This window comes from Accipiter gentilis, chromosome 14 (genome assembly GCF_929443795.1).
Source record: "Accipiter gentilis chromosome 14, bAccGen1.1, whole genome shotgun sequence".
In the NCBI taxonomy this organism is placed as follows: domain Eukaryota; kingdom Metazoa; phylum Chordata; class Aves; order Accipitriformes; family Accipitridae; genus Astur; species Astur gentilis.
Window position 1 is genome coordinate 22,998,278 of NC_064893.1, and position 25,499 is coordinate 23,023,776.

Sequence of the window (25,499 nt, forward strand, 5' to 3'; positions counted from 1 at the left end):
CAGGCTTTCTAAGTTTCTCTGTGTCTGGCATTACTGAGCTCTTCTCTCACAGCCTGCGCTACAGCAGAAAGCATGCACGTCTCGTGGCACGGGGCTCATGATTTAGGGGCTCTCTGCACAGAGCCCTGTTGCTTGCTGTGCCCCCGACAGTGGTGCCAGCCCAGGAGTTTGCTGACCTTGCTGCAGGTGATGGGACAGGAGTGTGTCCTCTCTTGCTTTGCAGGAAGCTGAAAGATGTGGGATTCATCGCACCGTCCATGCTGGGGAGGCTGGCCCGCCTGCCATGATCAAGGAGGTACGAGGAGCTCCTGGCTCAGGGCAAAGAGAGTGGCAGGGGCGGGAATTGCCCCTGCATCCCCTGCACTGGGGAGAGAGGAGCCCAAGTCCTCTCCGTATTCATAGCAGAGCAAACACTGGGGACCCAGGCAGAGATGTGGCCCCAGCGGCTCAAAGGAGGATTTCCCCGGAGCTGACTCAGTGGTGTGGGCTGTACCTGTGGTGGGCAGGGATCTCTGGGCAGGCAGGAGTGAGGTGAGCTGGTGCTCAGAGGCTGTACGTGGTTTTCCCGTGTTCTCTAGGCAGTTTATCTCCTGAAGGCTGAGCGCATTGGCCATGGCTACCATGTCCTGGAGGACCCTGAGCTCTACAAGGAGCTGTTGAGAGCAAAGATGCATTTTGAGGTAAGGTTGTGTGGTGGGAGGGTGACAGCCAGGTAGCTGCTGTCCGAGTAGAAAACCAACCCTCGCTTGGGCTGTGCTACAGCTAGGGACACGACCTGACACCCGAGTGCTGCAAAAATGGTGGGGACGGCTGGCTGTTTGCTGGGATCTTTGCTGTGAGGAGCACTGGAGAGCACAGCAGCTTGCAGGAGGCATGTAGCAGAGAGAAATGGATCCTGGTCTGGCTGAGGATAAATTTTGGAGGGCTTATTCACTAGTTTATATGCCTCAAGCCTGCAGGCTTCTCCTCCCATTAAGCAGGTTGCTGTACCGGAGACTGTCTGGTTGAAGGGTGGAAGTGCCTGGGAGTTACTGTGCGTGGGGAAATTTCCTTGGCTTTTCCTCAGAACGGGGGTATCCAACTAATATATGGACTATATGTATATACTTAATGCCAATGGTTTCTTAGCTGTGGTTGCCACGTGGTGGGGTAGCTGACTGGTCATGGGAAATATCCCACTGGCTCCTGCTGCTGCCACACAGGCTGTGGGCTCTTCACATCCATGTCCTGGGACGTGCAGTGCTCCTTCAGAGTAGTGCTGAGGGGCAGCTGTGAACAAACCTCTAAACCTTTATCTGGCTTTACCAGTGTGCTTGGCTATCTGCGTACACAGCTGGGGTTCAGATCTGTGTGGTTGATTCTGGTTTTCATGTTTAACTCCCCCAAACAGGTCTGCCCTTGGTCCAGTTACCTCACTGGAGCATGTCTTCCAGACTTCGGGAAACACCCTGTAGCACAGTAAGACTTCTCAATTACGTGCATTCTTAAATAATCAGGATTTGGGTTGACTATAGCTGCTTTGTTGCTTTACAAAGGTAATGCACATCTAAGTGCTTAGGAAAACGTGGTACATCCTCGTCCTTCAGCCCAGAGGGGCCTGATGAAGCTGGAGGGGGTGCAGGGGTCCCTCGGGGAGGCTGTCCTGTCCCTCCTGCCCTGCTCTGAGCTGTGGGGCACGAGATGCTGCACACCAGCCCTTAGCCCTAGTTTGTGGCTGAGAGCTGAGGTTCCTGAACCTCTAAGCAAGAGACACCCTGATGCTCTGTTCCTCGCCCCACCGGAGAAGCAGAGCAGTGGTGAGACAAGCCGAGCCCTGTGTTTGTGTCCAGCAATGCAAGCTGCGGGGACAGCGGCGAGGTCTTTGCTTTTACTGCACTAGAAGTGCATGACCAGTGGCATATCCAGTGTTTTACCCACCGGTTCAACCTGATTTCCTTACAGGTTTAGGAAGGATCGTGCTAACTATTCTATAAACACGGATGACCCCCTCATCTTTAACTCCAGTATTGACAAGGATTACAGCATAGTGAAAGACTACATGGGCTTCACTGAAGAGGAGTTCAAGAGAGTGGTGAGTTGGCCTCAGCTGGATGCTCTGCCGATGTCCTGGTGCAGCCCAGAACAACCCACTCTTTTTCTTTATAAGCTGAAGAGTGTTCAACAGAAATCTGAAAATCCTGCACTGGCCTTGTAAGCGTGAGGCTGAGGAGGGCTGCTGAGCTGGCTGGAGGGGGATGCTGGGAGCGCTGCGGGAAGCAGGGGGATGTGAGGGCAGGGTGGGCTCTGCAGGGGCTGCGTCACTTGGGCTGACTGCTTTCGGCTTTATGGGGAACAGGTCCGAGTGGAAATTGTCCACTGATGCCCTTACAGTAGGTCTTAGCAATAAAGAAGGAAGGTGCCTGTTGCTTTTTTTTTTGCTGCGTTTGGAATTGCAGGTAGGTTATGGCAAGGCCTGGCCCAGAAATTAGCAAGAGTCAGCAGGCACAAAAGTGCTTGCAGTTTTTGCACATATAACATGAGTATGCGACAACTGAGCTGGAAACAAGATGTCGTCTGGCTTCGGTTTTGGCACACACAGTCATTTATGTGTCTTGATTACATCTTTGATTTTCTAATTATTCACACAAGACAGAAAGACAGGATAACTCTTGGGAGCTTGACTTACCTGGTTACCAAGCTGAACCTTTCCTGGTTTGCATTGAGTCATGCTCAGCACTTTTGCCTGTGTGTCTCCAGAGATACTTGCTTGGATTGGGAAGTGCAGGATGCACTTTACGAGAGAGCGTCAGTCCTGCTCTCAGCTCTGGCTGGAGGAACAAGTCCCTTTCCCCTACAGACATCACTCTCTGTCTGGAATGGGGAAAAAGGACAGCTCTGAGCTCTGGGATCCTGCTGCCACCTGTCTTCTCCTGCTCTTGCAAAAGCCATGTTGTTCCTGTGTAATAAAAGGAAGGTCCCTGTGCAAGATGGACAAGCAGGTTACGTTGCACAGCCCCGCTGTGTCCCAGCAGTGGCGCATCAGGCTGGATGCTCTGCTGCTGTGTCAGGAGAGGCTCTTGTCCAAAGGGGAGCCGGGGGTGTAGGGACAGGTCTAAAGTACATACACTAAAAATGCCAAAATATATCAAGACCTTTGCTTTGTGCCTGCCCCGTTCCTCTTGGGACTGTTGTTAGTGGTGGGCCAGAGCAATTGCCCTGTAAATTGAGGCCATGGAAGTGACTCTTGGAGTGAAAACTTTACACTTTCCCTCGCCTGCTGCTGCTCAGAGCCAGATGTGTGGATGTGCACAACCACGTGTTCATGTCTAATGGGTCTTAATGTCTCCTTTGTGTTCCCCCTCTGCCTCTCCAGAACATCAATGCAGCTCAGTCCAGCTTCTTACCTGAGAAGGAAAAGCAGGAGCTGCTTGACACGCTGTATGAAGCCTATGGGATGGCCCCCAGTGCATCGTGAGCCATCCCTGCGAGCCAGCATGGAGCAGTGGCCCTTCTTCATGCCTGCTTGACTCTCCTCTGTGCTAGTGGGAGCACCGGGAGAAGGTGCCCGGAGTCAGTCTCTATTACTGGCACCCCTGTGTTAACCCTTACAGTGCTAAGCAGAATCAAGCTATCACATATACCTACCTATCACTCCCACAAACTGTCTCCCAAATGGATATCCAGCTTCCTATCTTGTTGTTGTGCAAGCAGGCTGAAACTGCCTCCTGGCCTGACTCCCTTCTCCATCTGCCAGTCTTTCTGTACTGCAAATGAGAACAGAAGAATCTCCCCTCCTGGCTTTTTGTTTTTTGGTTTTTTTTTACCCTCTTCCCCTGCTTTATCTGTCCTGCCCCACTGACCTGCCTAGCCCTTGTCTGCAGTGCAGAAATAACTTTAACTGTGACTGTGGCCTGGGTTAATCTTCACCTTTCTAGGAAAAAGGTTTGTTAGCGCTGATAGGGAGTGAGCAGGCACTTCAGAAGCAGAGGCTTTATTCTCATCCATGTGGGTAGGAGGGTTTGGCCCCAGCTATATTTACCCAGCATTAGTCTTGTACTGACAAGACTGGAACAAGAACAAGCTGGAAGCTGGTGCTCTTGCCCATGCACAGGTCTGAAGAGCATTTAAAAGAAATTTTTTTTTTTTTTGCATCCTTTCTTGGACAAGGACTCCCATGTATCAGCCTCCCAATGTCTGCTGTAGAAGCGCACACCCTGGGTTCAGGCTGCTGGTATGCTCGCAGCTGGCCATGACCATGCTCACACATGCATAGGAAGTTGGAACATATTTTTACCATTTTGGGCCAAAATCTGCCTTCTGGGACTTTTCCTGGTTTTGTACTCAGCCTGGAGAATTCCTGTGAACTGCAGCTTGCTCTTCCTCTATCTTTGTTTAGGACTTGGAAAAACCATGATCGATTGCCTGTTTTAACTATTCTGCCCTCTTCCTGACTTGACACCATTAAAACTGAGTAAGTAAGTTAATAAGCTAGAGCCCAATGTGACATACTGACTCATGTCCCATCTGAATTGCTTCTCTCACTCAACCACAACACTGGCTAGAAGACAGATCTTCCGTTTGGTGGAGAATTTATACAGAAATATTCACCAAAACTCCTAAGTGATTTTGGTGCATTATAGTGTTTTTACTTAATATGCAACAGAGCCGTGCATCCAGAGAAGAGACCATCATTTTCTTATGTGAGTGTGTGGTGTGCTTTAACATCCCAGGCATCTGCCAAGATGCTTACTCCAAAGATACTGTACCAAAAAGTTGCCTTTGAGAAGGGGCTGTGGTCACCGTTACCATTGACGTTGTATGAGACTGGTCCAGTCTCAGCCAGCAGCGACCGCATGCTGGGAGTATTTCCATTCTTTCTGGGCTTCCATATTTGTCTTCTGAGTAAAATACTCATCTCTGAAGTACATGGTGCATATATACACACATATATATGTATAGCTAGATAGATGGATGTGAGAGAGTGAATTTCTTACTTTTATAAAGCACATGTTAAGCATCAGTTTTAAGAACATGAGTGCAGTAAGAACCAGGCTTTTTTGGGTAATGTTTCTCCAAAAATTCTGAAGGATTTGCTTGTTTGGATTCTGGACGGTTGATTGTTAAACTTGTTTAATAAAATAACAAATTTATATTAAAAGATAAATCCTCTTGCCTTTCTGTTCAAGGGTGACTGTTAGGAACTGTGGTCCACGACGTGAGCCGTCGTACCCCTGCTAGAGTGCGAGGGTTAATCGGTAGGTGTGATGGGGCTTTGGCAGCCCGATTCCTGCCCTCTCCTGTTGCCAGGTCAGAGCACTTTGACAGCCAGAGGGAAGGCAGCCCTGCTCCCTTGCTAGGCGGGCAAGCTGGCTTTATGGATGCGGGTTGTTCCAACCTCACGTGTCCTTTCCCCTTCAGTAATCAAAGGGATGCATATCACTCATAAAAGCAGCAGCACTATCACTGTGTACTCTAATTTTTTCTGGCATGTATCAAAAATAGTTTAGAATTTTTTTCCCTGCCTCCTGAGTTTTGTGCAGTTGGGTGATGCTAAGAGCCAGAAGTGGTGCAGCCTGGGCTGCCTGACGGACTGCACTGTCAGCTTGGGCAGGGGAGAGTTTGCTGAAAGACTTTCTGATCATTTAGTGCTCGGTTGGAGTTTCAGGAGGTCTGGCATGCCCCCATGTTCAACGGAAATGAAGGGCTCGGAGCATCCCTGAGCTCAGCAACTTTGCAAGTCAGGATGTGGCTGGATTAAGCCAATGCCCTTGGTCTTTCAGCGCAATCGGCGACAGCAGCTGAGCTGGCTCTTTCACTTGCAGGGGGAACCTGATGCCTCTTGCCTGTCCTCTGAGGGTAGCTGGCCACCAGGTCCCTAAATCATCTGCCTAAATATAGTTCTGGAACAGATATTTTCTGATGAGGGAGACCTAAGATTAGCCCACATTTGACTGCCAGAGGTCTTGCGTGGTGCACGGTCCCTCTGCACCGCCTTTCAGCTTTCTCTGTGTGTGTCAGCATGAGCCAAAAAAAGTGTTCAGTGGCACTGAGGAGAGCTGGAAATGGGGCTCAAAAGACCCAACTGTGTGGTCAGCCAAGCCCAGGAGCTACCTGCTGTTTTGTCCCCGAGCACTGGGAAACGGGAGCAGGCTCTTGGCCGCTGGCCAGGCACAGAGCTGCAATAGTATCCACGCAGCTCTGGGAGCCGAGCCGGTTTGCAGCTGCCAAAGCAGCAGATGCAGCCGCTACCTGGCTGCCAAATCCTCGTTTCCTGCAGGGGCTGGAGCTATGGACATCTCTGTGTGGCCCCATGGCCATCGCTTTTCGGAGGCCCATGTTCTCCCTCTGTCTGGCAGTCGCTTCTCTATTTATGGCCTTGTTTTCTCTGATAAATCTCAATACTTGTGACATTCAGTTCTTCCCTAGGCTGTCAGAGTGATGCTTGTCCTTGTGTCACCAGTGGAGAGTATTTCTCAGTCCAGCTCTGCCTTGTCCCTGTGCTGGCCGCCGATCCCAGCTGGGCTGTGGCTGCCTCCCACAGCTCTGGTGGGATCGGCTCTGCCTGGGCTGGGTGAGACACCAGCGATGTCCTCATATGTCTGTGCTGTAGAGGGAAGATGCCTCTTCCCACCAGCACCTCTTCTGCTGGCATCTGGGCCACTCCGCCAAGTCCCAAGCCAGCCTTGTGCTTGACTTCTGGGGTACTAATGTAGAGGGGAGCAGTGCTTCCACGGGTGGATGAAACACCCGTGGAAAAAGTGCTGCCTGGCAGCAAACCTGGGAAAGTAAGGGCAGACTTTCAGCATTTTCTGTGCCCAACCGCACCTGCTTCCACCTGGGTGCTGCAAACCTGTGGGGTTTCACAGGCCCAAATGGAAGGGACTCTCTTGTAACACAACCCTGTATCTCCCGCTTAGGGGAAGCTGGTGTAACCACTCTGCAGCTCAACTAGCTACAAGGCAAACAGAGGGAGAAGAAACATCCAGGCAGAAAAAAACACCTTCAGTACTTGAAGGCTGTGTTATTTATTCCAACAGTTTATATAGTTTTATCAAACCATCTTTAACACAAAACATGTCTCCTAAAAGAGAGAATGGTGTGAGGTCCTACCAGAGATCATCTCAGCTAACAGCTTGCAAAGTTAAACCTGAATTTCAACAGTCAAACCAGCAAAATGTTTCTCCCCTCCCCTTAACAATATCTTAAAATGCTAAAACCCGAAAAAAAGATGCCTGTGGCTGGTGCTGCTGGGTCTGTAGGTGGAGCTCATCCACACAGAGCTGTGCTTTGGTCCTTTCCTGATGCTAAGCGGCAGCAGCACAGGTGAGTGGTGCTCGACATGAAGGCAGTGGGACTGGCCGGGTCCCTTCCCCACTGCCCACCCTGATGGGGGGGCCGCATGGACAGTCCAGAGGCCAGGTCAGGTCTAAGATGCTAGATGAGGGTGAGGCTTAGAAAAACCAATAATCTAAATTTCTAATCTATGGAAACAGAATAAATAATAGTCTAAATTGGCAAAGGAGGAAGGTACCTTGGACAGGAAAGTCTGATGTGTCTATTATTACTGAAATAATTTTTCCCCTAGGGGAAAATTGCAGCTAAGGCATCTTGAGAATGGCTCATATCACTACAACCACGGCAGTGTTGCTTTAAATCGTTAGGGATGGGAGCAGAAGTCTTTTGGAGGTGCCAGTCCTTGCACAGCATCTTGTGGCTCTCTAAACAAAAATGGTTGCAGCAGAGGCATTTGACAGACAACTTGCTGTTCCAGGTTGGCTTTTGTCCGCAGATTCAATAGCAAATTCTTGTTTAATGCTCACAGCAAGGCCCTCCTCCTGCCCACCCCACCCCCTGTGCACTGTCATGGGGAGGGGCTGTTTTCTTGCCCCTTTGGTCTTGCTCCAGGGTCATTCTCAGAAGAAGTAGCATCTCTTTGGCTTTCTGCAGAAGGGAGGATTGGGAAGAAAGCACGGTTACACTCTGCTGAGGACACAAGCGATCAGTAATTGCTATAGCTGATTTTATTCAGATTGCCACCTGAAGAGCTATCGCTACCCTCCTGCAGCCAGATATTTGGCTTAAGAGTATTGGGTTCTCCCTTAATGTTCCTGGAGTACAAAGGCTTCTCAACACATCTGGTAATGCTGGGAGGGAGCCTCTGGGGCAGGGATGTGGTCTCCTTGTCTAATCTGTAATGGCAACTTGCAAGTGCTCCAGGAATGTCTGCCCGACGGCCTGGCAGCTGCCCGAGTTGTTCTCTCTTAGAAGAGCTCTAATTTGTGTTTATTATGTATGGGTGGATGGACACCTGCTAGTATGGACATGTTGAAAGAAGTACAGTTAGGGTAATGTGTTTAAAGTGGTTTTATAGTTACAGATTGTAGGCTGGAGGAGTAAAAGAGCAAGGGCAAAACCTGGGGGTTTACCCTCTGCAGCAGTGCTGTATTGTTTTGCTGCTTATTACTGAAATCAGAGTGGCTGGTTTGCCAGAACAGAAGATTCATGCTTCTTGTAGTCAGCTGGCCAGCATATATTGAACAGGTTGATACTGCTGCTGTGTTTGGGCTAGAGGGGAAGACCTGGGGATGGCTGGTGATGTTTAAAATTATTTCTGCTGTTATTTAAAATACTGTGGAACTATTTGAAGGGTTATTTTTTAAAAAAAACAAACAAACACAAAACCAACCAACAAAGAAAATGCAAACCACAACTTGCCCCACACTTGATTTTTATAAAGCCTAAGGTACACCTGATGCGTAATTTGCCCTGGGAAGGCTCTTGGTCAGTCCATGTCTTGTTTAAGCACCAGTGCCTCTACAAACCAGCTGAGCAAAGGGCCTTGGCTGGAGCGTGCAGCACCTGTGTGCCAGGAACGCCAGGACCATCCTGTTCACTGCCACAGCCCCTCGGCCTAGGGAGTCTCCCACGAGCTGAGTACCCACCGAGCATGAAGGCACTGACTGCGGGAGGGACGGGATAGCCTTCCTGAGCATCTGTGTGATGCTCCCAGTGACGGCACTGGTCAGCTGCACTGGCATTTTGTGCCTTGCCCTTCCAGCCTGGGTGCCAGGAGCGGGGCTTACTGGTGTCTGTGGCAGCTCACCTGCTCCTTCAACGGCGAGGTCACCGAGGTCCTCGGTCAGCTTGCGCATGCTGATGGTGGTTGCGTCCCGTTGGATGTCGTGGACAGCGTTCCTCCGACCAGCCCGATCGCAGGAAATAAAGTCAGTATACGTGCTGGACTCTACCTCCATTGCATCTCTATACGCCTGCAAAATACTGCGGAGAAAACACAGCCGTGAGGCCAAGGATGCTCTGCAACCCTTGAGTCATGGCTCCCTCCAGATTAGGTTACACCGAGGGGTTAAATTACAGCATGAAAAAAATAGTCCCTGTAACTCTGCTCCAGTTCCTCTAACAGCAGCTACTGAAATCTTAGATATCAACCCCATCACGTGGGGCGGCGTGTGGGGTGACCACCGTGCTGGGTCACCCACTGTGTCGGGTGACCTACCGTGCCGGGTGAGGGCCGGTAGGCAGGAAGGATCCGTCCCAGCTGCCTTACTGGCCCTTGTTCTGCCTTCCTATTGCAAAGCAAGGCAGACAAGGCATTTGCCTCTCCTTTTGAGTTTCTGGCCTTCCCCCTTAGGAGCTGCAAGATCGTTTGCGGCAGCTTTTTCCTACAGAAAAAGCCCTCCTTCCTCCTCCAAATGCCACGGGAACTTTGAATGGAGGCCAAACTTGGCTTACCGCATGGGGGGATGGGGTGCTGATCCCACCTGAATTTGTAATGGGAAATGATCAGGGCCCTGATGGCTACGGGCTGGAAAGCTCGAGGAGCAGGGGAGTGTTTCACAGGTACAGGGCTTTGGATCAGTACTGGCCTCCACTGGTTGTCGGATGTCACTGAAAAAGTGTTGGGCTGGACTGCTTTGAGATAAGCACTTTAACGTGTGAAATTCAGCGCTTCGGTGAGATGTTTGGGTCCCTTCACTCCAGGCTTGTGTCTGTGCCAAGCACAGAGCACAAAGAAAGGCCCGGAGCGGCCAATCGTCACACGTGAGCTCTGCTGCGAGCCAGCTCTTAATTCAGCATGATGAGTCCTTAAGTTGTTAGTTTTTCATTTTAGCTGATGGTTTAACTTGCCAGCATTTGTACAGCACACAGAGTCCAGGGACCTCAGCAGCTCAGGGTACATATCGCAGGCGTCCTGGCTCCCAGGCACAGAGCTAGTGAGCACATGCTGTCTCTGCACTGGAAACCTGGTGCTCTTGGTTCCTGCTCCTGCTTACTCAGTTTGGCACTTAGTTTGGTTTTCTGCGTGGAAGTTAGAGATTAATTGTTGTCTCATCTGTGATTCTGCTCACTGTAAAAAACTGCCTTTAGCCCTGCTGATGTTGTTAGTACTTGAAGGAGGCCCCGATTCAAAACACTCATGTAATGAAAAAAATTGAACTTCTTGTCATTCACTTGCTTTTGTGTCTTGGGGTTAATGTCCCACTGAGAATTTTGCTTAGCCGCCTGTACAAATCCTGCTTAATATTGATCTTCCTAGCAGGGAAATCTGCTGGCAGACCACCAGCCTGGGCAGGAATCGGACTCCTCACTCTGTAATCCCCAGTGTTATGGCAGTAGAAAGAAGACGCTGGGGAAGATGCAATAGCCAGGATAAAAGAAGTTAAATTCTCCCCATCCCTGAGACTGAGCAGGGTGCAGTAACCTCCAACCTGCATAACCCCAGTTTCGGCAGCCCCAGGGACTCCTCTCTCGGTGCTGATGCCAGCTCAGGGAGCGCTGGCACCGGCTCACTGGTGGGATGCGGGGCTTGGCCCACCCACACCTCCCAGGAGAACCTGCTGCTCCAAATCCAGAAAATCCTTGCAAACAACTGCCTCCTCACAGGGCTTGGCATCCATCTAGCCCCTGTTAAACAAGCCCCAGGAAAAGCTGCATCCTTTGCCCCAGGAAGAGATCCCAGCTGGTTTTTTTCCTCATCTTCCCTCCTTCCTTTCCAGGCATGGCTTTCCCGGGATGAGGCGCCCGCTCTGGATGCAGCAGGCTGGGTGATCTCAGTGAGCACAGCGCCTTTTCCCTGGGACAGCACAAGCATCCTTCATTCCCAGACAAGTCCTCCTCACAGCTCATCAGAGCCCAGAGGCTGCTGACCTTCTGCAGCTGCTGGAGAGAGATGCCATATGGACTTGGGAAGCTTCCCTAACAGCGGTCCATACAAGCCTGGGTTCATCTCCACACCAGTGAGGCCAGTCCAGAGCTGATACGCTCAGGAATCCTGCCCTTGTATCGGGAGCTGGACCACCTGGTTTGCAGGATGGACTCCACAAACTGGGGAGCAGGAGCCGGCCAGCCCCCAGGACGCAGCATTTTCGACGTGTCCCTTGATGTAGCTGCCAAAGGTAGATGTGCTCAGCTGCAGCAGCGCTGTGCCAAGTGACTAAGTGCTCCATCACATGCGAAAAGGCTGGGGTCTTGATTTAGAACAGGGGAAGGGACCAAGTGTGCAGAAGCAGGTCCTGCTCGGTCCAGGTTTGGGTGCCAGCTCGGCGGCCGGGAGATGGCGTCTGTGATTTATTTATTTTCCGTGGCTGGGAGGGTTCCTGCCTTCGGCTCTCCACGCCAAAAGCTGGAGACGGGTGGATTTCTGAGCAAAGCTTTCAAATTTGTGCAGTTCCTTCAGGATTTTCAAGGTGGGCGGCTCTCAAAAGCCTTGCAGGCAGATCCTTTCCCGCTGGCAGAGACGCTCTAGCCTCTGCCTCCGGGAAGCTGTTGGACCGAGGAGGTGATGGGAGCGGTCGCCTCAATTTTTGATAGAAAAACCTGATTTTTCAAAGACCGTTTCCACATTTCCAGGCAGGTGCAAAACAGTTCAGTGGGTTTAGTCAGTGGAAACATCGTCTGGTATCTGCCAGGGACAAGAAAGGAACCACCTTCCCTCTTGCCCACGTAGTTCAACCTGAAACTGCGTCAGCGTGGACAGTCATTTAGTGGTGGCAGGGGAGGGCTCCCCACCTTCAGTTTTTCATGCTCCCGTGGGCTGGCAGGAGGGAATGATGTGCCAGCTCTTGCCAGACGTTGCAGGAATAAGTCCGCAGCACACAAATACAGTGTGCAAGGATTTCCAGGGCGCTTCAAAGAGATGATTCAACTTGTCCCCAGAGGGTCGTTTTCTGCCTCCCGTCTCTCCTTGCTGCTGACGGTAACAGAAACGGCCCCTGCACCCTTGGCGCAGCGTGCCAGCCCACGGGGACGGGGCAGGGGATGCGTGGCGTGGTGACAAAGGCCATCGGCAGAGGGCTGGGACCTGCTGCCCGTTGCCCATTACTCAAAAGCTTTTCTGTGCTGCTTGGAGGGAGGTTGTGTCCCCTCCACCGTGGGGACACGGTGCTGCCTGTCTCAGGGAAGCTGGCCACAAGTGAGGAAGCCCCTTGCAAGCTGCCACAGCTACCAGATGTGTCCCCAGAGCCACCTCTGCTCCTGTGCCCCCCTGAAATAACCTGGCTCTGCCAAACCTGCTGTTTGGCCTGGACTTATTTTTCCATAGTGTCTTGTGAGGACTAAAAAATCTGGAGTTGTAATAGTCTTGGCTTTGCTGGCATGGACTCAGCTTCCGGAGCGGTTTTGCTGTTGGACTGCAGCTGGGCTCGCTGGCATTTTCCAGGAAAGTCACCCAACAGCTGACGGAGCAGCTGGCTCTGCTCTGGGGGGCTGCAGCTAAACCAGCCCTACTCATACCGGGGCTGAATTGTCCCCATTTAGAAAGTGGATGCAAAGAAATTAAAGGGTTAAATGTTTATTCTGCCTTTTGGTAGAAGAAACCGAGGCATTTCTTTTGGGTCAGCTCAATGCCCCTCCCGGGCCCCCTGACAAGCCAGCATTTAATTCCCATTGCCCTCCCTTGCCCGCTTCTCCACAGCGCATATCCCAGGGACTACAAGCAAAGAGTGACTGCAAATAATGTAGGACTAGCAGACAAATGACCTGGAAATGCCACAGGCAGGTTAAGCTCAGCACAGGGCCATGCGCCTGCAGAGCAAACACAAGCCCTGCGACCTGAGCCAGTGGCCGGGGTCTAACTCCGAGGGATCGGATGGATGTTACAGTCACACCCAGACCCGGACTCCAGTTTCAAGGAAACCCTTCGCACGATATTGCATCTGTCCCTTGTCTAGGTTAAACTGTAAGCTTTTTATGGCTAAGAAGGACTATTTTTGGACTCTGCACCGATGCTGGCTATCAGCAGGCTGTGCTGAATTCAGCCACCGTCCCCTCCGCTGCCTGCTTTGCTCTTCCTTTCTGCTCTGCCTCTCTTACCTCTCGCCTTCCTCAGTATTTTCCTCTCCACCTAACCCGCCTTTGCAGTGAGCGCAAAGGGCTTCTAGGTCAGAGAAAGTGCTGTTCGTCTCTGCATGTCATCCATGGCACTTTTGGGCATAAGGCAGCTTAGTCCCCTGCTTAGCCATCCTTGCCCCTTAGGGCAGCCAGCACAGTACACCTGGGCTGCTGTAAGGAAGGAGGTTCAAAGATTAAACACAGAAATGGATTTCCCTGCTTAACGAAGCCTGAATCGTTGCCTGCTCCCACCCAGCTTTCCTTTAGGGACCTCCCTGTTCCTTGGGGGTGAGTGGGGGCAGCTGCCCTGCCCGCTGTGCTGTCCCCGGGATGCCCAAGGAGGGGACCCTTGCACCGTGGCCACCTCTGCGGCCGCAGCAGGCAGCGCCCGAGGGCAGGGACTGGGATGCCGAGGTCCCCGGGGGCAGGACCCCCAGCAGACTCAGATCCTGGGGTGCTGGTGCCCAGCCATGGCCCCGCAGCAGCCCGTTGCCAGTGGCAGTTGGGACCAACAGCTGCGGGTTCTGGTTGGAGATGGCTCCCTCGTCCCACAGCCCGGCCGGGGACATGCTCTCCCGCCTGCCTGGTGTCACACCAGAGGATCTAATGCTCTCTTTTGGGCCCCAAGCTTCTGGAGTCATAAAGCCACGAAGCCAAGCTAAACCTTGCTGTGTTTCTGGGGTAAAATTTCAAAGTTCTGCTGGGGAACAGGGATATGTCCCCTCCTTCCACTCATGCATCGCATCCCACTTCTCTCCCCTTCATTGCCAACCTGCAGGGACGAAGGCATGGAGTCATACGGTTGCCTTCGAGCTCTCCATGTTGTGCAGCGCCCCTTGCCCTTTCATTCCAGGGTACAGTAACTATTATTAGAACTCTCCTGTTGGGGCTGGATCCATAACAACAGCAAAACATACTCAACAGCCCTGCTGGGCTTTTAAAATATTTACAGTATAAGATGGTTTACTGCAGAGGGGGGCCTGGTAGAGCACAGAGACAGGAGCCCCGGGATTTCTGTGCTCCCTGTGGGTCTGCTGTGAGGTTTCCTGCTGGGAGAGTCACATCCAGCGAGGAGGAAAAAAAATCCCATAGGGCTGGGGCCAGCACTTGAGGTCAGGGGGTTTCCACCAACTGTCTGACAACTTCCAGCTGGAATTTCAGCAAATTTTCCACTGGCTCTTGTCAGGGAACATGCGTGAGGGGTTGCACATCAAAGAAGGAGGGCTCTGTAGCGGTGTTATCAGGGTTAGAGAGTATTTTTAGCACCTGTGCTCGTGCTTTAAAGACCTCACTACAGCTCATGACCCCCATGCACTAGAGCTTTAGATCCGTGGCCAGAAGCCAAGCTGAAGATGCAGATGTCCTATTCAGAGCCCAGCCTGATAGCAGCTACGTACGCAACAAGCATTGGTAAGGCTGGTGACAGAGTCTGCCCCAGGCACAGAGCTCCCCGGCTTTCCTGCTGGGTCTGTGTTCTCCAAAATGTGGTGGTGATGGGTCTTGTTGGCCAGAATTGATGTGCTCCAAGCGGCTGAGCCCCGAGTTTCCCAGCTGCGTAAGAAAACAGGCAGGACCTGGGCAGCAGCCTGATCTCCTACCAGGGCACCTGTGTCTGTCTTATGTGCTGAGCAGCTTCTTTCCAGGCGAGAATAGCATGGAAAAGCCTCATCACACTTCAGCGGTGAAGAGATGTCAAGGTTGGGCATGGCACTTCAGTATTTTCGGAAGGCTTTTGCTGTGGGATTCCTCATAATGACTCTGCATCCTCTGGCTCTTATGCTAAATACAATGAATTCAGCCAGCGCAGACATCACAGCTTCTCCAGGCCCTGCAGTGGTTTTGCAGGAACAGAGCTTCCAGGCTTCTCTAGGACTAGTGGAAAATTATAATTCATATAGGAGGAGAGCAGATACAGCAGGGGGACTGAGGCTCGATGTCCATAAACAGATCCCTTCTTTTGCTTTGGCCTGGTTTTACGGTATAAAGATCACTCAATGCCTGTAGAACTGGTAACTAAGTGCTTAGCCCCTGGGTTAAGATTAGGCTTAGGCTGACTCCTCTACAACTTCACAAACCTTGCATTTAGCTCTACCAAGCGCCCCAAACTCCCTTCCCTCCCTCCTGGCCTTCAGCACGTCCCCAGGGACCCCCACACCGCAGCGTCTCTGCTGTCCCAAGGTACCTCCTGCTGCCCCACATCCTCCCGGCCACTGCCTGGCTCCCAGCTGATGTAAGAGATGCTCTAGACGGATTTCAAAATCACACCTGACCCTTGGCATCGGGGTAGGGTGAGTCCGTATGCGTGCTGCTGTTGTCCCCAGGGGAGAGGGGAAGGCGTGGGGAGGAGTGGGAGAGGCGGGAGGGGATTGCTCAGCCCCGCCACCATCTTGTTAGTGTCAGGACATTTGGGCAACTGTCCATCTGTCCGTCTGTCTGCCAGGAGGGCAGCCCGGTGCCCGGCTCTGGTTGTGCAGCACTGCCAGCCTGCATTCCTGTACCAGGAGCGGGTGGCACCCCTCTGCCAGTCCCTACGGGGCATGGGTGCTGAGCGTCTGCTCCAAAAATCCTCTGCCACAGGAGGAATCATGGTTTGCCTTGGCAACCGGGGTTTGATAGAGCTCTCTGCTCCTCCCTCCTCTCAGCACCGAGCCTCCGCTGCAGCTTAAGGTCTTCTACATCTTCTCACTAAGTTGATTAATGGAAATAATTGGTCTCTTCATGCATCTGGAGACAGTTGCCGTGACAGCAGTTGTATTTTTGTTTTGTTCCCAGGTCAAGCTTGTTTTTCACATCCCACAGCTTTCGAGGTGCTACTAAATCAGGGCACTCCAGTTCCACCCCCACCTCCGAAAGATGCACATCCCTCTGAGGTACGGGGTGGCAGAGGGGGATGAGGCACACTTAGCCCTGGCAGTCCTTAGGACATGGCAGGCTTGCACCTTTCTCCCCCCCATTTTTCAACCCCTCAAGCCAGGCTCGCACCAGGCAGATGCAGCTCTCCACCTTCTGCACAGCAGGAAGCAGTGAGCCAGACCTCTCATTCACCCAGCGTGGCCACAAGCACCCGTCGCCTTGTGAGCCAGCACCCACCGGTCTCTCTGTCCCCTGCAGAGACCCTTTCAAAGCTGTAAGGAGTATGAGGCTACGAGTCCCTTCTCCGTTATTTTTATTTTCTCCCAACTTGTTATTTAGCTGCCTTTATATGTCAACATATTTTTACGTGAACAAAACCAGGAACTGTGTGGAAGATCTGCTAATGCCTGAATTTGCAAAGCAGACAAACCACAGACCAGTCACTTAAAACCCTTCAGCTGCAAAAGCCCCACAGGTGCTGTTGCAGGCACGTTCCAGGAAGACTCACGTATCGTCCCTGCTTGTGATGTGCAGACACCCCATCACGCCTGGGCCACGGGGTGGAAACCTTTGCAATGGGGATCCCCTTCAGACTTGGTTTCCCTGTCTTCCCCCAGATCATTCAGGGAGAAAAGTCCCCGCTGGATTTCACCTCAAAGGCTGGAAACTCCCCAGTGGTCCCACAGCTCTTCTGCTAGCACCAAGGCACTGACCTCTGAGTGAACATCACTTACTCTCAAACCCCGCTTGAATCCCTGGCCCGGGGATGCTCACCCCCAGCACAACCTGCCCAACACCTTGCAGGCTTCCCTGGGCAAGGAGAAGTCAAATAAGTGCAGAGGAGATGCAGCTGGGGCTATTTTCTAACACAGCTGCCCTTGTCATGTATAAAAGGAAGGTGAAGCCACAGCAGGTCTTGATGGGATAGCTCTGTTTCTGGGTGGAGGAAGGCCTTTCTACAAGGACAGAGTTAAGCAAGGATGGGTCTTTCTTTTTATGCCTAGCAGGAAAAAAAGAGCAATTTTGTCCAGCTTGGTTTTTTGTGATCTGAGGAGTTGAGCTCTGCTGCTGTGTGAAAGCAGTGCTTGTGTGGCTGGGAAGGAGAGCTTAGCTTGGAAGAGGTGTTGTGCAGGCTGTAACTATGCATTTTTGGCTGCTGCTAGTTGAGGAGGCTCTGCTTAGCACAGGGTGCGTGAAGCCGAGAGCCGCCTGCCTTGCCTCTTCCTTGTTCAGGCCTGCACAATCCCATAGGAACTGACATCCAGCATCCAAAGAGTCCTGAGTTGCTGTGGTGTAAGGGGCTGAGCGAGGAGCTGTGAAACCTCCTGAGGTGTGAGAGCCCTGGCAGCTCCCAGCGGTGCCTAAAAATAACCAGGGCAACTCTTACGAGTGTCAGGGTGGAATGAGGCTGATTAGCAAAACCAGGCTTAGCTCTGCTCCCTGGAGCTGGCCGCCCGGTCTGCCCACCCCACTGCGCAGAAGAAAGCCGCGGGCAGGACTCCCAGCCCAGGGCCGGGGCAGTGCCTGGCTGGGAAGATGGGGACAGGGGGAAGATCTGTCTTTGGGAGCTGTGAGGAGGACTGGGTGGCTGGGATGGTGCTATTGGTGCTTTACATACAATAGAAAAAGAAAGCGTAGGAGTTAAAAACAAGCTGGTAGTGAGAGGTGGCTGAGCTAAGCCCTTTCGGGTGGCTCTGTGGCTTCTGTTACCCACTGAAACCAGTAGTTCCTTTGGCTGTGCTACCCTGCCTGGGCAGAGAAAACTCTGCTGGTCCAAACACCCCCTCCTCTGAGTATTTCTGTGAGGGATGGAGAATTTTGTACATCCGTGTCAGGTGATAGCAGCTTCTGATCCTTTCTGCAGGCAGAGTAAATCTGTCTGCGTAAGCCGCCAGGGATATGACATCTAGACATAAGTTGAAGCGGTGCTCGAGACATGCCTGTGACATTACACCGCGGATGCTCAGCAATCATTGCACATTATAGTCTCAGAAAAGGGAAAGCTTCTAATGAAATGAATTGCCAACTATTTTATGGTCCACTGAAATGCAGCCTGGGTATAGAAGGACACAGGGTGTCTCTAGGATTTGCGGGAAAGATGCTGGATACAAGAGATTAACTGCTCTGAGAGACCTGCAGGAGGAATGTCTACATGCACCACAGAGTCCTGAGATCCTGTACTGCCAGATCTGCAAACAATGTGACTGTGGCAGCTCTGTGTAAGGGAAAGCTCAGCACAGGAACAAGAGAAAGCAGTAAGAGGATCCGAAGACTGAGGAGATGCTCTGAGCACAGGAGCCATGGGACTGAAACCACAGAAAGGATTATCTGAGCTGGTGAATCTGCCATTTACGCAAGTTCCACAAAAGGTTAAGCTTTGGGGCTTCCCTGGATCTTGCTGGGCTGACTCTACGTGCAGAGCAAAACTCACTTATGTGGTTATGTACAGGCACACAATATTCCCATGCAAATTGCACGGGCAGCCTGTGAGCAGGATTTGCACACAATGTCCCCATCATTGGCAGGGGAGAGGCTGTGCAGCATGGCTTGCACTAGGGGCTGCCCTTAGAGTCAGCATTGGAACATGCCTTGGCACAAGTACATGGTTGTGAAGTATGGAAAATACAGCAGGAAAGTCATTACAGCAGAACTGTTGATTTTTTTTCCCCTCTTAGGGGCTTTCTAGCATCTAGTAATTCAGATTATACAGAGGGAGGTCAAATGACTCTGAAACAGGAAGGAAAAAACCCCATTCCTGTTTATGTAGTATCTCTCTGTGAATAAAAATTCTGTCAGTCCGTAGTGTGAGTCCCTACCTGATTTAGTTGACTTTCCTTCTGGACATGACTTCAAACAAGCTTCATACGCAGCAGGGCAGCAGCTTCTGGGGAAGGAAAAGAAAATAAACATAGGAAAACATTTGCTGTGCTTTTGTTGGGAAGCATAAAGCTCAGCTGCTTTTTCCACCATCTGCAACTAGGACAGCAGAGGGGACGTGGGGTCTGGCAGGGCTCTGCCCAGCAGGCTCAGGCAAAGCCTGGCTTGGCGAGCAGAGAGACACCAAGCGACGGGCTGCGGGATGATGGTGTTCGTATGGCACCTTCTTGGGAGGGTTTTTGCTGATAGAAATTTGGCCTTTTGTGCCTAAGAGCAAGGGAAGTCCAGCCACAGGCCTGGCTTCACAGATAAGTTCTCTTTGGTTTTGCTTCTCCTTTTGTTAACTTCATGTGGGTATGCTGGGGAGAACAGAACCGACTCGTGTCTCCTGACCTGCACTCCAGGGGTACCCAGCGGCTGCCTTGAGAGTATAAATGAATATTGGTTTGCAGCTCCACTGCCCTTTAAAGAAGTGAAACTTCCTTATCAGCTTCTCTGAGGCAAAAGGGGAAGTTTGATCTGGCACTTTTAGTTGCCTTGCTTGGTCCATCTCCTGCTCCTTGGGTTTCTTTGCTGTTTGTGCACAGCTGTGACTTCTGCTGTCCCCGAGCCTCACTCAAAGACATTTCCTCTGTGGCCTTAACATCTGTGGGTGCATCGCAATCTCCTGACCTGCAGAGCCCAGCCAACAAGACACTTGCTTATTTTAGCAGCTGTTTCAGCTTTCAGACTTTTTGGAACATCATGGACTGTTTTTTTCACTTTGTCCCAGGGACAAATATTAGCAGAACAAAAAGCAAGAGATGAATGATTTAACCATGTAAGCAAGTAGCTCAACCAGCATTTCATCTGTCTGGCCCATCTGGGTTGAATACCACTCTGACTGGAACTATTTCCCATCATTTTCCAAGCTGGGACAGACGTACAGCCTTTCTCTTTATTTTTTTGACCCACTTTTAAAACTCCCTAGTTGTTGGAGCTGGCTACTTGCTGGCTTTGGCCCTGCTTCAAGGACAGGGCACTTGCTGCTTCTGTGTGTCAGTTTGCCCATCTGTTAAATGGAGCTATTAATACTTGCTCCCCTTGCTAGATGTTTCAAATATTTGTAAAGCACTTTCAGATCTGCAGATGACAGGCTGACAGAAGTGGAAAATACTAATTATGATCATGATGGTAGCCAAACAAAGACCCAGAGATTTAACAATACATTTTTGTTAGTGTTTACCCCATTTACAGTGGCATGCTTACTGGAAATACTGGACCGGAAAAGAAACGGTATTCCCACAACTCTGGGAAAATGGATCACCCTTTTGGGGGCACCAAGCAGGCAAACAAAAGCAGGAAGGAAGAAAGCCAGCTTTGGAAATCCATGAGTCTTTTTCTCCTCCTTTGCCTTCCTGCCTTGCTCGTGTGTTATGCAGCCCAAACAGTTAAACTTCCAGCACTTCAGATGTGTTGCAAAATATCTCAAAATATGTGGCCCTCTGCCAAGAGAGGCTTAAAGCAAATTGGAGCAATGATGCTCTGAAGTAGAAGTTATCACTGAGCAGCCCTGTTCCTAATGGGATGTGGGGGGAACCCCCCCCCAGTTTTCTCTCTCAAAAAAACTGATTTTGGAGACAAACTCTTTAGCAACCAGTATTGGCTTTCCAACCCTGTAGCCCTGGTGCTGGCTAGATGTTTCTCCCCACAGCCCTCGCTTGGGGATCTGGAGTCTGCAAATCTGAATCTGGGCCTGTCGCTCCATCCCCAAAGGCTCATCCTCTGCTGGCTCATCCAGTTCTGCTGCTCCCGGGGTGATGGGCAGAGCTCTGAAGACCCCTCTCTGCCAAGGTCAGGCAATATCCCACATGGGGAGTTTGGGGATTTAAGGGTGGTGAGGTGGATTAGTTCATGCAGTGTGACTAAGGATGGGCTAAAGCAACTTGTTAAAGAACACTTTGCATTTCCTAATCTAGTCCTATAACCCACCAAGGTACCACAGGTTACTTTGGGACCCCTGTGGAAATGTTTGTTGAATAGCTAAACATCCAGACCCCATCAGGAACAAATTACAAGGGCATCAGCATGATGCACATACTTGGGGTTCGGATTCCCTCCATGTTCATCAGCTGTCACCCAAAAGGAACAAATACATGAAACAAACTCGGTGCTCTCAGCATTGCTTCAAAATGAATATATGTTCCAAACAAACCCAGAATGCTTTTTAGCACAATTCAGCATTATTCTACACAACAGCTGTTATGGTGCTGCTTTTGAGCCAGAGAGGAAATCCTTTCTGGTTTCAAGCAAGGTGATAGCAGCAGAGAGAAGGTGGTTCTCATGTCTCTTGACTCCTGGATAAACAACAGGCTGTATGCATCGCTGATCACAACAGGAGCCTGGTCCTCCCAGAGCAGACTGAGAGACTCTCTCATTTAGTGCCCTGTCCCCAGCAGCAGCTGGCATCCTTCTCCTCAGAGGTGTAAGAAAACTTGTAATTGTAGTGGAATGTTTTTTATCGCTTACTAATTACCCTGAGCCAGGAGGTTTTATAATCCTTAAAATGCAATATCCTCTTAATCATACCCAGGATTGTTTTGTTACCAAGATAACTACCTGATAGCCATTAGAATGCCTTCTGAGCTCTTTGTTCCAGTGATATCTCATGGCAATGAGCAGAACACATTAATTACACTTTGTGGAAACAGTAATTCCGGTAAAGTTGATGACACGCCAGTGGGGATGTTTGGCTTATTACATCACTGCAAATATCAACAAAAGTTGGCATTTCAGTGCTCACTGGGATGTTCCTGGGGCAGCAGCTTGCAACCAGCAACGCGCCTGCATGAAAAGACGACGTGGAGGAGCCGTGCAAAGAGCACTGAGCCTCTCCAGGGCTGTGCAGGGAAGGAAGCATTTTGGAACTAGCCGTGTAAACCAGAAACGGGTGGTGTAAACTACATATCCTTGCAGGCTCGAAGGGAGTGAGAGTTTTGAAACAAGGGAGTAGGTGGTTCATAGTCCAACCGCTGTTCTTCCTGCTTCCGCTACAGGTGCCAGCTGAGTCCTGGAGCAATGTTTTGATGTCTCCAACTGCTGTTGTGAGGAGCTGGGGTCAAAGTCCATGCAACAGCTGAACCTTCCCTTCTCACTGGCTGGTGCCGGCAAGCCTTGGGAGCAGCTCCCATTATGACTTGGCTTTTTCTAGTCATGAGCTAGAGACTAGAAGCATGGCGATTTTTCCCCTCTCATCCTCTCTAAAATGGGTACTGTGGTTGAAAATCTTTCTGGATCAGTCTATATATATGGCTTTGGTGACACTAAGGAAACCCATAAGAGTGTGGAGAAGCAATTGGAATGTAAAAATGGGAGAGACCAGAACAGGGTGGCATAGAAAGGCAAACAAAAAGCAGGGGTTGAAGCTTCTTGCTGTGCCTTATGGACTTGTAGATTCATCCATGATTCTGCCACAGACCTCTATGAGCCCAGGAACATAATCTGCTTTTTGTGTAGCCCATGTAAAATAGGAATAACACTGGTGTTTGGTTGCTCGGACAGGCTGGAGGGATTAATGCACAGCAGTATGCTGCAGGAACTGGCTCTGAAATGTGAGAGATCAGGAAATGTTAGCAACCTGCAAAACGTTTTCCACAGTTATTTTGGGGGTAGGGTTGTGTGCCTCTGGGTATTCCTCTGGGTGGGCTCAGAAGTAGATTTAATTTTCTTTGGAATATGAGGATGAAGGAAAAGAGCAAAAATCCTCATACTAGCTCACCATGTGCCTGTACACCTCCTCAGAATTGGCCACTGAGTACAGAAATACCAGGTGGTTGGAAGATGTGTAGCTATGAACGTTCTTGGGTTTTCATCTCTCCATGACGAAGCTGCCTACACTGGGAGCCTATGTACTATATTTCGTAGTCTCCAGTTCTTTGAGGCATCTGATTCTGCACTCTCTGGAAAGTGTCCCTGAAAACGATGGTGTGGGGGATTTGTACATCCATGTGGAACTCTGTCTGAAGGACTCAATGCCTTTTTCTGTGCTTGAGGTATATTAAGCACTACTGGTACATCCATGTTTGTAAATGGACAGTTAACCTACATCTGCACTATATCCAGCCATTGAGAGTCTCTTCATGCATCCTTCTTTCCCAAACACCATTCCTCATGAGAGCAGAAACGTGACAATTTCTCGGTACGGTGGCCCTTTCCAGCCAAGAGTCTCAAAAGCCAGGGTGTCCCCACAGCTACACAAGCCAGGCATGCCAACCTTGCTGCAAGCAAACAGCCCAGAGCCTGAGGGTCTGCAAACATCTGAGGGTCTCTGTCACACCACAAGTGTCCTCTCACCCTTGCACTGCCACAGCATCCCCACTGCGGCTGCCTCTTGCTCATTTGATCCCAGTGTCTCCTCCTCCTAATTTGTGCCACCAGCCCAGCCACCCAGGGCATTGCTTCTGGGTTCACAGCTACGCTTGGCTCTTGTTCTGTGGACCCATTTACCCCTTTCAAGCAAGGGAAACATTTCCCAAACACCCCTTTGGGGCTAAGGCATTGCATGCATGTGAAAGCTTACCACCGTGGCTTGCTACCAGCTGCTTAGGGGAATCCAGAGAGAGGAGGGAAAGACACACAGCTCTGAGGTGGAGGAATTTGCAAAGCCTCCTGAGAATACCACCACACAGCAGTTCTTTTTTTATCCCAAGTCTTTGCCTTTTAAAAAATTTGCTTGGAAAGCTGGATGCCAGCAAGTCTCTGAGCCCATTTCCACCACCGTGCTCTGCAAAGCGCCTTGCTCGTGGTTTGAAGGGGAGCCTTGGGCAGCCTGGCAGCTCCCAACAGCCCTAAGGACAGATTCACACCACGGCCCTGCACAGACAGCACGCCAGGTGCCTGTCCTGCGAGCTGGCATCTGTTCCTGTGCAAGCACGCAGCCACCCCGATGCCGTAAGGGATTCCTTCCGGCAAGTCACTTGGAATAAATGGACACATGTCAGAAATGAGGCCAGAAATCCCCACGGGGGTCACTGATCCACGGTCCTTTGTGATTTCTAAGCAAGTCTGCTCTCCCTGCTACCCCTTCGCAGCAAGTACTGAACCGCATTATTTTCCAAGTGCAACAGCAGCCACCTCCCTGCAATCAGCCTACAAACAGCTTCTCCCAACAGCAGAAAAACTGGGATGCGGCTCAGTTTTTCAGCCCACGGTTTGTGGGCAGCAAAAAAATCTCGCTGTTCGCAGTCGGTTAGGTAAAAGTTAACTCTCTCTAAACAAATCATCCCTTCGTAGCGTGACTCTGGCTTCCGTGCCGGAGAGCAGCCCCTTGCTGCGCTTCCAGACAGGTCTCCTGGCCACCGACCATCCCACCCCATCGCCTGCCCCACATGCCCACAGCAGCGTGCACAGCCCTACTTACGGCCACCCCAGCTCCCGCTGCTTCTCAAATGCCAAGTTCTGCGGTCCCGCCACCGAGGAAGAAATCGAGGCTGGATTTCACCCTCCTGGCGTCTCTGCCCAGGGCGGCGAGCAGCCAGGCTGGCCGGGGGAGTCGCAGCCAGTTTCAGACTTGCAGTTTCCTTGTACTGGGAGCTGCTAAATGAAGTTGCACTTCTGGGGCCGAGGGGCGTGTTCTCCCCTCCCGAGTCAGTCCCTGCCTGCTGTAATCCAATGCTCATCCCGATGATGTCAAGCAGCCACCACCGCTCTCAGCTCCTACCTTACAGTCGGCAGGAGGGATCCGTTTCCTTTCCGCAGAAATCTTTGTTTAGCTTCGCCTTGTAACCCCATCTCCCGGCAGCTGCATGTGCCCAAACATCCTTCCTTCGATGCTTGGTGCCGCGGCTTTTGCTGCAGGGCGCTTCCGCCTGCCGTTCCCCCAGGTTTCTCCGGCACAGCGCTTGGATGCACGTCCCAGCTGCATCCCGCCATTCATCCTCTCTATCGGGGCCTGGCCAAAGGCACCATTGCACCCTGTGCAGCATGAGCTGTTTTACCAGGTGTAGTGCCAGGGAAGTGCCTCCCAAGAAAAAAACAGCTTTGTGTCTTTCGGGGCTGCCTTTTGCTCCGCTGACTCCCACAGGATAAAATCTAAGTGTACTTCAGCTCATCTGCCCCTGGGTGCCAGACATATTTGGGGGTGAAATGCAGAGCTGGTGACAGCACCTGGATTTAAGGCGGGGAAGGTGCTTAGGGCAAGGCAATACCGCGTATCAAACGCGTACCTTTGTGTCCACCCTGCTGCGAAGCGCAGCCTGGGACCTCTCACCGAGCTTGGGGCCGCTCCAGGAGAAGAGGAAGTTTTGGCTGTTCTTGGCATCACAGGGGCCTAGGAACACCCCTCTGGGTGGTATCGCTTCTCTGTGTCACATCAGCCTTACAGGCACCACTGGGTGGCTGAAGCCAAACGAACAAGCTGGTCGCAGTGCCAGGTCCCCAGTCGTCCTCCTGGTCCACGCTCCTGC

The 25,499-nt window shown here is 51.3% G+C and overlaps 2 protein-coding genes across 8 annotated transcripts in view; one reads left to right on the forward strand and one right to left on the reverse strand.

The window, feature by feature from the left end:
• The window catches only part of ADA (adenosine deaminase), a 28,961-nt gene extending 16,973 nt beyond the window's left edge, over positions 1 to 11,988 (forward strand). For 2 of the 4 annotated variants that reach the window (XM_049817371.1, XM_049817374.1), the window contains 5 exons: positions 224 to 295; positions 579 to 680; positions 1,391 to 1,458; positions 1,942 to 2,071; positions 10,995 to 11,988. In XM_049817371.1, coding sequence (XP_049673328.1) covers positions 224 to 295; positions 579 to 680; positions 1,391 to 1,458; positions 1,942 to 2,071; positions 10,995 to 11,144 — 522 coding nt within the window. In that variant the 3' untranslated portion in view covers positions 11,145 to 11,988. Of the gene's footprint in view, positions 1 to 223; positions 296 to 578; positions 681 to 1,390; positions 1,459 to 1,941; positions 2,072 to 2,146; positions 2,213 to 3,352; positions 5,083 to 10,994 lie in introns of those variants that run through there. The other 2 variants (XM_049817372.1, XM_049817373.1) reach the window with 2 other exon arrangements.
• On the reverse strand, positions 6,969 to 25,278 carry PKIG (cAMP-dependent protein kinase inhibitor gamma). 4 transcript variants are annotated; one of them, XM_049817408.1, is made up of 4 exons: positions 25,260 to 25,278; positions 18,996 to 19,063; positions 9,083 to 9,258; positions 6,969 to 7,920 (listed from the first exon to the last, which is right to left on the reverse strand). In XM_049817408.1, exons 3-4 carry the CDS (start codon positions 9,231 to 9,233, stop codon positions 7,841 to 7,843), a joined length of 231 nt encoding a protein of 76 aa, XP_049673365.1. In that variant the 5' UTR covers positions 9,234 to 9,258; positions 18,996 to 19,063; positions 25,260 to 25,278; the 3' UTR covers positions 6,969 to 7,840. The 4 variants fall into 4 exon arrangements, with proteins under 4 accessions (XP_049673365.1, XP_049673364.1, XP_049673363.1 ...); XM_049817407.1 differs by lacking the exon at positions 25,260 to 25,278 and adding an exon at positions 24,755 to 24,888; XM_049817406.1 differs by lacking the exon at positions 25,260 to 25,278 and adding an exon at positions 24,455 to 24,645.
• Positions 25,279 to 25,499: the final 221 nt, after the last annotated feature.